A 10,111-nucleotide genomic window follows, 5' to 3' on the forward strand; every position below is an offset into this window, starting at 1 on the left:
GTCAGTTAGGGGGAGATTTGGGGTGAGTGTTTATTTGTACCCTGGGTACCCCTGGAACTATAGCAGGGTGACTGTTACCCCAATGTTTCTATATATCTGTAACCTTGTTATGAGCTAAGGGGGCCCAACCTGAAGGTCAGTTAGGGGGATATTTGGGGTGAGTGTTTATTTGTACCCTGGAACTACAGCAGGGTGACACCCCAATGTTTCTATATATCTGTAACCTTGTTATGAGCTAAGGGGGCCCAGTCTGAAGGTCAGTTAGGGGGAGATTTGGGGTGAGTGCTTATTTGTGCCCTGGGTACCCCTGGAACTATAGCAGGGTGACACCCCAATGTTTCTATATATCTGTAACCTTGTTATGAGCTAAGGGGGCCCAGTCTGAAGGTCAGTTAGGGGGAGATTTGGGGTGAGTGTTTATTTGTACCCTGGGTACCCCTGGAACTATAGCAGGGTGAGTGTTACCCCAATGTTTCTATATATCTGTAACCTTGTTATGAGCTAAGGGGGCCCAACCTGAAGGTCAGTTAGGGGGATATTTGGGGTGAGTGTTTATTTGTACCCTGGAACTACAGCAGGGTGACACCCCAATGTTTCTATATATCTGTAACCTTGTTATGAGCTAAGGGGGCCCAGTCTGAAGGTCAGTTAGGGGGAGATTTGGGGTGAGTGTTTATTTGTACCCTGGGTACCCCTGGAACTACAGCAGGGTGACACCCCAATGTTTCTATATATCTGTAACCTTGTTATGAGCTAAGGGGGCCCAGTCTGAAGGTCAGTTAGGGGGAGATTTGGGGTGAGTGTTTATTTGTACCCTGGGTACCCCTGGAACTATAGCAGGGTGAGTGTTACCCCAATGTTTCTATATATCTGTAACCTTGTTATGAGCTAAGGGGGCCCAACCTGAAGGTCAGTTAGGGGGAGATTTGGGGTGAGTGTTTATTTGTACCCTGGAACTACAGCAGGGTGACACCCCAATGTTTCTATATATCTGTAACCTTGTTATGAGCTAAGGGGGCCCAGTGAGTTGGGCGCAGGTAAATAAATAAATAAATATGGAAGTGCTGATTAGTTGGGGTTAGGGTCGGGAATTTCTCATGCCACACATCCCTACAGCCTATTCCTCTGTGCTCTCTGACAAGTTTACAAGGAGTAAATATATCCAGATTGCAGAGAAATGTGTTCATTCAAGCACAAGACTGCCGCATGCTACTAGGAAATATACAATATACACACTCTGTAGGTTTATCCCAAGCCACAAAGCAGCGGCGCTGATACAAAGTGTCTGAAATAATTTCCTCCTCTGATCTAAACCCACTGAAATGTCTATTAGAAACATTAAACTAAACTGAGAGTGACATGTGACCATGTCCCACCAATCACAAGCTCAGATAAGCACCATATCCCCTGCATGTACATCTATTTTTTCCAGCAGGGAATATACTATATATACTGCACATGCTAAAGGTCATACACAAGAAGCCAGCCAAAATAGAGTGCTTGCCTAAACTGCGGGGATTAAAGGGGATGCAAACCCAAATATAACATTTTGCCTAAGGAAAGAAAATGCTGAGCAACTTTCCAGTATTTGTTATAAATGAATTAAAAAATCATTATAAATCATTATATATTAATTATAAATCAGTGGTGTGGGGGGATTGTCATCTGGGGTCTTCAGGTCAGATTCCCCAATTGTCTATAGAAGCTCGACCGCTAACAAAGGGAATGGAGGACCTCAGTTATGAAGAATGGGCGACCAGGCTGGGAAAATGGGTGTCTAGTGTAAGAAAAAAAAATTAGGGACACTTCTAGAATATTCAGCTAAATGGGTGGCACTGATCACATTTTAAAGGGGAACTGTCATGGATATAATCAAGCACCTCATGTATAGTGGATGCTTAGAGAGGTTGTTCCCCTTTAAATTAACTTTAATATGATGCAGAGAGTCTGCGATTGGTTTACATTTTGGCTATTTGTGTTTTTTGAGTTATTTAGCTTTTTATTCAGCAGCTCTCCAGTTTGCAATTTCAGCCATCTGGTTGCTAGGGTCCAAATTCCCCTAGCAACCAAGCACCGATTTGAATAAGAGACTGGAATATGAATAGGAGAGGTCTGGATAGAAAGAGGAGTAATAAAAAGTAACAATAACAATACATTTGTAGCCTTACAGAGCATTTGTTTTTTTTATAGTTTAGGAGATATAAATGAATTAGGAATGTGCTTCTTCAACCTAACTTTATCCTCCCTCCCCCATGCTGTGTGTCACAGAGCATTGTAATCTGCCAGCTCATGCTGGAATCAGCCAACCACAGCAGGGCAAATCTGTCAGAGACATTCAGCATGTGTGATGGTTGCAGCTGAGAAAAAAAGATTAGGTTGAAGAACACACAAATAAATCATGAAGTACAACAGAAAACAAATGATAATATAAAAGACTATTACAACGCGTTTATTAAAATCCACTTGTTATATTTTATATAATTTTATATTAGTGACAGTTCTCATTGGAAAGGGGCCTTTTAAAAAAAAGAAACATTCTTTCCAGAGGGCCTGAATATTGGATTCACTGCTTCCCTAATTTAGTCCTTATTCTTCTATTCACCTTCCAGTCTGCCATTAAATCCATGGTTTTGGCCCCTTAAAGAAGCGAACCGTAAAGTTAAAAAACCCCTACCCTACAGAGACCCCTCCGCCCAACCTAAGTGTTACCCCGGGCAATTCCCCTAACATTTTACTTACCCTTCGGTTCAGATTCAGGCATCGGAGTTCATGGGCGCCATCTTCAGCCGCTTCGGTAATCTTCGGAATGAGACTGGCGTATTTGGCAATTTTCGAGAGTTTCGGTGCATGCGCAGTTGTTGCGAAACAGAAAATTGCTCTAACTGCGCCTGCACCGCCACGCCGGTCTCATTCCAAAGAGGCTGAAGATGGTGCCCGCGAACTCCGATGCCTCAATCTGCACCGAGAGGTAAGTAAAGGGTTAGGGGCATTTGCCCGTGGTAGGCTGCGGGGAGGAGGGAGTTGGTTTATTTAGGGGAGGGGGGGTAGGGTTTTTTTAACTATTGGGTTTGCTTCTTCTTTAAAGGGGTTCTTCACCTTTAAAGCAGAACTAAAGCCTAACTAAAGAAGTAGGTAGAAATGTTGTACATGATGTTTTGTGCTTCTGTACCAGCCCAAGGCAACCACAGCCCTTTAGCAGTAAAGATCTGTGTCTCCAAAGATGCCCCAGTAGCTCCCCATCTTCTTTTCTGCTGATTCACTGATTCACATGCTCTGTGCTGCTGTCACTTACTGAGCTTAGGGAGCCACTCACAATATACAGTACACATAGAATAGAAATGTCACAATATAAGGCTGATTAGTAATTAATACACATAATTACTACATGGCAGCACAGAAACCAGTGCAATTAGCATCAGAATTGAATAATCAGCAAACCTGTAGCATCAGTTTATATTACAGCCAGGGAAGGTCATTTTCTGCTGGATAATTAGTGACGAGCCCTAAGCTTAGCTTCTCAACAGCCAATCAGAGCCCACTGAGCATGTGAGTGTCACAGACACTTTCCAAGATGGTGACCCCCTGTGACAAGTTTGAAGTCCTGGATCATTGCTGCTATTGACAAGCTCAAACTTTAGCCTCGTGCGATAAGTTCACTATATAAAATATGGTATTTTTTAGCCAAAATTCATTTTTAGGGTTTAGTTCTCCTTTAAATTAACTGTTGGTATGACGTAGAGAGAGTTATTGGGAGACAATTTGCATTTGGTTTTTATTTGTGGTTTTTGACTTATTTAGCTTTTTATTCAGCAGCTCTCGAGTTTGTAATCTGGTTGCTAGGGTCCAAATTCCCCTAGCAACCATGCATTGATTTGAATAAGAGACTGGAATATGAATAGGAGAGGCCTGAATAGAAAGATGGGGAACAAAAAGTAACAATTACAATACATTTGTAGCCTTACAGAGCAATTATTCTTTAGATGGGGTCAGTGACCCCCGTTTGAAAGCTGGAAAGAGTCAGAAGAAAAATGCAAATAATCCAAAAACTATAAAAAAAAAATAAACAATGAAGACCAATTGAAAAGTTGCTTAGAATTGGCCATTGTATAAGATAAACTAAAAGTTGACATAAAGGAGAACTTCCCGTTAAGAAGCCGATAAAAGACAGAGGATAAAGTATCGCCCCTCCCCCAAGTGTGACGTTATTGCCCCTCTGTTCCCCGGGCTGCGCTTATTGCCCCGTGTTCCCCTCAGGGCGGTGCTGACTCCCCGGTATCAGTTCTGACGCAGCGCGGCCATTCGCTCTCACCTGGCTCGGCTCCTCACGTTCCACTGTAATGAATAAGCCCGAGGCGGCGGTGTTCCGTTATGTGTCGGCTCCCCGGCTGTCACTCCGCTGCTGTTCCCGGGTTTCGGCCTCTCGCTACAACAGCCGGTATTAGACCTGCGTGTGGGAAAAAGAATCTGCGCATGCTCAAAGAGCACAACAATACGCATGCGCAGTATTCAACATCTATAGAGGCTTCTAGTAAGCGCTCGTTTTCAGAGCTAATGTGACTCTACGCTACAGGCCCACTGCGGCTTCCGTACCGTGTCCGGCGTATTGCTCCACCTCGTCTGTTGGACTATAGGATCTTGAAGCTGATGTACTGCCATATTGGTGCTCCTGCCAAACTTCTATGTTTGACTTCGAAATGACGGAGACGTTTACTTTCCGCTGATAATAAAGAGAACTAGGCAGGGGCATTTAGAGAGAAATTAACCAATATTCAAGGGGTTGTTCAATTACGAGTTAACTGTTATCTCCTGGGAATATATTATGGGGAATAGTGAAGCTTCTGCCGGATTAAATATAAAAAAAATATCATTATAAGATGATTAGTGATGGGCGAATAGATTCGGTGGGCACAAATTCAGAGTGATTTCCCGTGTTTCGCCGCCGGAGAATAAATTCGCGAATCTCGTGAAAATTCACCAGCGGTAATTTCCGATTTTCCAGATTTTTTTGTGAAAACGTTCGAAATGCTCGATTTTTTAGTGAAAAGGTTCGAATTGCCTGATTTTGTGGGAAAACTTCCGAATTTCACGAATTTTTTGTGAAAACGGCCCAAATTTTACGAATTTTTCGTGAACTTTCCATTTTCACGAATTTTTCGGGAAATTCACAAATTTTTCGGCGAATCAAAACGGGAGAGATTCGCCCATTACTAAAGATGATGCATCGACATTGTGCCTGGTGTGTGAGTGTGAGTATGAATGTGAGTGTGAGTGCGGCAGCTCAGTGATCTGGGTGGAGAGTCTATTCCAATGACTGATCCATTAGTTGATCCATTTCTCAGTAGGATCTACGGGGTATATAAGTTTGACTATTGTATCAATTCTTACAGCTGCCTTTAAAGGGGTTGTTCCCCTTTAAATTAACTGTCAGTATGATGTAGAGAGGGATATTCTGAGACAATTTGCAATTGATTTTTTATTATTTGTGGTTTTTGAAGTATTTAGCTTTTTATTCAGCCATCTGGTTGCTAGGGTCCAAATTCCCCTAGCAACCATGCATTGATTTGAATAAGAGACTGGAATATGAATAGGAGAGGCCTGAATAGAAAGAGGAGTAATAAAAAGTAGCAATAACAATACATTTGTAGCCTTACAGAGCATTTGTTTTTTACATGGGGTCAGTGACCCCAATTTGCAAGCTGGAAAGTGACAGAAGAATTCAAATAATTAAAAAAAAAACGTGAAGACCAACTTAAAAGTTGCTTAGAATGAGGCATTCTATAACATACTAAAATTTCACTTAAAGGTGGACCACCGCTTTAACCAAATGAATAAAGAAGGCATATTTGTTCACTAGTGATGTCACAGTGTTGGGCTTCTCCCATGTCTATTGGCTTATCAGTTTTAACTTAAAACGTAATTTCTGTAGATCATAACTTTTATTCATCTCTACTCCAGTGGTGACCCCCCCAGCTGCTGCTGAACAAGGATTTTCCCATTGTCCAATAAACAAATTATATATATATATATATATATATATATATATATATATATATATATATATATATATATATATATATATATATATATATATTCCAAAAGAGAAAGGGGTATAGAAGGCAAAAAGGCATGGGGAAGGAAAGGGGGAGAAGTACTATAAAAACACATTAATATAAATGTGGTCTGACAAATATATGATTATTATGTCCATGTTGTAAAGCACCAACTAAAAGAGGGGGATGGTGGTTAGCACAGCTTTTCCAAATGGTATGTTATAAAGGTTATTGAACCCGAAACATGTTGTGTTTACCACTGCCTGGAATAAAAAGTTGTTTGCAGTAATACTGCTGGAGTTCCTCTTCCTTCTCATATACTTGGATCAAAGCCCCAACTAACAGAAACGCGCTATTGATAAATTGTCTCATCTTTGGGGCCCAACCAGTTTTATCCCACCCAGTGTCAGTTTGCTAGTAGCCAACAAGGGTTGCCGAGGGTCCTGGGGAGTAAGAGTGCTGGAGGATGGAGTGAGGCGGAGCTCCAGATGGCACATCCCCCTTCATTTACCCATCACAGTCAGTGAAGTAACAAACTAAAACCAAATAAGGTGCCCTGTACTGATAAAGGGGAACATAAATGGAATCAATATAAAATGAGTTTTATTTACAGTGCTTTAGCATCCCAACACAAAAATTACACACAAAAACTGCACTTTTTGTCAACGTCCTAAAATCCAGTAACTGTAAAAAGGTAACAGAGTGTTCTCTGCGACACGACAGGTTTCAGTTTCTTGAGATTTTATCACAGAGAACTTTCCTGCAATGATGAAATGTTCCAAGGAAACTCAGGAACTAGACAGACAGTGGCTGGTAATGTGAGAGGGCAGGAACTGAAGACAACAGCACACAATTGGCGGTTAGTGATGGAGGCCACAGCTAATCCCTGAGCCAATCAGGATATCAGAACATATGTCCGAAGGTCTCACAGGCCCAGTCCCCAATCAGAACATTCTCAGGTGTAGCCAAAAACAGACAATGACAAAATGGTGGATACATTTTATCAGTAGGAATCAGTTTGGATAAACAAAGGTACAATGGTGCAGACAGTAACTGATCCAGGCTTTCAGGAGCCATAGTTGGCCTCATCGAAGGCTTTCCTTGCCCGTTTCAGCTCCTCGTTCATAGTCAGCAGATCTTTGACTCTGGCAAATTTGCGCGGATCCTTCCTGATCAGAAAAACAATGTCCTCCACCTGCACACGCCCCTGGCGCCCAATGGACATTGCCTTGTGGGTCTAAGAAAAAGGAATAACAGTTTGTGAATCTGCTGCAGCAAACACAAAAAAAACCCACCACATGTGACTGAACTGTAACCTTACCACATGTGCCTTTACCAATGACCAAAGGGAATCCAGTTACTGGACCTCACTCAGTCACTCTGGCCTGCTTCAATGAGGAGCCTTAAAGGGATACTGTCATGGGAAAAAACGTTTGTTTTTTTCAAAATGCATCAGTTAATAGTGCTGCTCCAGCAGAATTCTGCACTGAAATCAGTTTTTCAAAATAGCAAACTGATTTTTTAGTATTTAAGGTTGAAATGTGTCATGGGGCTAGACATATTGTCAGTTTCCCAGGTGCCCCCAGTCATGTGATTTGTGCTCTGATAAACTTCAGTCACTCTTTACTGCAAGTTGGAGTGATATCACCCCTACACTTTCCCCCCAGCAGCCTAACAACAGAACAATGGGAAGGTAACCAGATAGCAGCTCCCTAACACATGATAACTACTGCCTGGTAGATCTAAGAACAACACTCAATAGTAATAGTAAATAGTAAAATCCAGGTCCCTCTGAGACACATTCAGTTACATTGAGTAGGAGAAACAACAGCGTGCCAGAAAGCAGTTCCATCCTAAAGTGCTGGTTCTTTCTGAAAGCACAAAAGGACCCGAGATGCACCTACACACCAATATTACAATTAAATACACTTGCTGGTTCAGGAATTCAATTTTATATGGTGAATTATTTGCAGTGTAAACAAGTGTAATTTAGAAATGAAAAATACATCACTGCACTATCCTGCTATCTTGCCTCCTGGTGGTGGGGGTGCTGCTACTCCAGAGGCCCTGTGTCCTCAAAGAGTTAACTGCAATGAGTATTTCCTATGTTTTACATGCAAATACCCCATGCAGCAGGTTTTGCCTCTTATTCTCTAAAGCCTGCCATTTAATGTGGCAGAGGCAATTTTACTTCTTTTTATATTCACTATAATTTGCAGTGTTTATGCTACAGGGTGCAGGTGCCACATAGTGGGATACATGTTTTGTTTACTCACAATCTCAGTAATGAATTCTATCACCAGATCTTCCAGGATATCCACAGACTCTGTATATGGGTTCTGGTCATCCCCAAATCCGTACATCATACAGCGCACTGTAGGAAAGGAGACACGGCAGTCGTAAGGGCGAATAGAAGCAATGCAGAAGCTGCAGAGCAGACATACATATCCCAGAATCTTCCTGTGCAAGTCAGTTTTATTCAGAGGAGAGTATCGCTCTACTGCACGATGGAGGAGCTACAAAAACACTGCCACTTTGCTCAGGAACAGAACAACTGAATTGTGCACAACAATTATTAGAGTTGAAGATCTCCCTTCTACCAGTAACACATCTGGCCATCTGGTTTTCCAATCTGCAATTTCAGAAGTCTGGTTGCCAGGGTCCAAATGACCCGAGCAACCATGCACCGCGATGAATAAGACTGGAATATAAAAGTTACAATAAGTAACAATATATTTGTAGCCTTACAGAACATTTGTTTTTAGATGGGGTCGGTGACCCCTATTTGAAAGCTGGAAAGAGTCAGAAGAAGGCAAATAATTCAAAAACTACATAAAGAAAAAAATTAAAGCAAATTGAAAAGTTTCTCAGGATTAGCCATTCCATAAAATACTAGTTAACTTATAGGTGAACAACCCCATTAAAAAGGTGATGGGTGACATGCACTGAACCAGCTCTTCCGTGAGCCCTCCTGCTGGCCGACTTTTCTTGTTAAAAAACAGAAATTTAGCATCTCGAGCTTCACAGAAGATTGTCAGTGTTCTCTGTTCTCCGTTTGTGTGAATATCATTCTTTATTCATAGTGAACAGTGAAGGTGCAAGTGATAGCACATTGTATTTGCTGGGGCTTTCTGTCACTGACCTCATCTACAAATGGATTTTTATTCCCCGTCTTTCTTTTCAGGCCTCTCCTATTCATAGTCCAGTCTCTTATTCATATCAGTGCATGGTTGCTAGGGGAATTTGGACCCTAGCAACCAGAGTTCTGAAATTACAAACTGGAGAGCTGCTGAATAAAAAGCTAAATAACTCAAAAACAACAAGTAATAAAAAATGAAAACCAATTGCAAATTGTCTCAGAATATCCCTCTCTACATCATACTAACAGTTAATTTAAAGGTGAACAGCCCCTTTTGTAAGAAAGTCAGCCAGCAGGAGACAGGAGTGCACACATAAGAGCTGGTTCATTATTTATGCATAAAACATTAAAGATTATTAACTTTCTCAAGGCCAGATGTTATTGGAGGGGTTAGAAGGGATTTTTTTTTTACATAATTTATTTAGTGTTCCTGTTCCTTTAAGGCAGATGCCCCACCCCCAACCCCAAATGAAGTGCACAATGAATAACATAATAACAGACTTGATTGAAACAAAAACGTACACTCCTTGGAAAAGAGCCTCTTCCTCCTCCCCTGCCCTCCTTCAGCTGAGCCAGAGGCTTCTTCTGTTTCTTCCTCAAACTACAGGAGTCAAAGAGCAATAGATTAACAGCTGCCCTGTCCTACTTCACATTGGTACAGTCATCAAACCGCGGGAGTCTGGGTATTCGGACTATACCACCGGCAAGGAGGGGGGATTCCTACGAATGTACCCTGGGCCTCTGCATGAAACAGGTCCACCGATGCCGCCCGCCACCTACCGTTTGATCCTCATCCTCATCGGCCATGTCTGTTGCTCTCAGAACTAAAGCTTCCACTCGGCCCTTTCCGGCGCCAAACCCAATCGCTGCCACTTCCGGGTGCACCAATATGTCGCCGTCTATGCCACGCCCCTATGCTGCT

At 42.0% G+C, this 10,111-nt stretch overlaps 2 protein-coding genes across 4 annotated transcripts in view; both read right to left on the reverse strand.

Annotated features, from left to right (window-relative positions):
- The window catches only part of kpna1.L (karyopherin alpha 1 L homeolog), a 29,451-nt gene extending 24,951 nt beyond the window's left edge, over positions 1-4,500 (reverse strand). The window contains exon 1 of one of the 2 annotated variants that reach the window (XM_041581415.1): positions 4,310-4,500. The gene's annotated coding sequence lies outside the window, so the exon portion shown is untranslated. The remainder of the gene's footprint in view (positions 1-4,309) is intronic. The other variant, XM_018245812.2, reaches the window with a different exon arrangement.
- Positions 4,501-6,636: 2,136 nt separating this feature from the next.
- On the reverse strand, positions 6,637-10,042 carry LOC443712 (uncharacterized). 2 transcript variants are annotated; one of them, NM_001091837.1, is given in 4 exon segments: positions 6,637-7,287; positions 8,327-8,424; positions 9,712-9,790; positions 9,970-10,042. In NM_001091837.1, coding segments are annotated over 4 exon segments (375 nt in total). In that variant the 5' UTR covers positions 9,997-10,042; the 3' UTR covers positions 6,637-7,116.
- Between the last annotated feature and the right edge of the window lie 69 nt (positions 10,043-10,111).

This window comes from Xenopus laevis, chromosome 2L (genome assembly GCF_017654675.1).
Source record: "Xenopus laevis strain J_2021 chromosome 2L, Xenopus_laevis_v10.1, whole genome shotgun sequence".
Classification (NCBI taxonomy): domain Eukaryota; kingdom Metazoa; phylum Chordata; class Amphibia; order Anura; family Pipidae; genus Xenopus; species Xenopus laevis.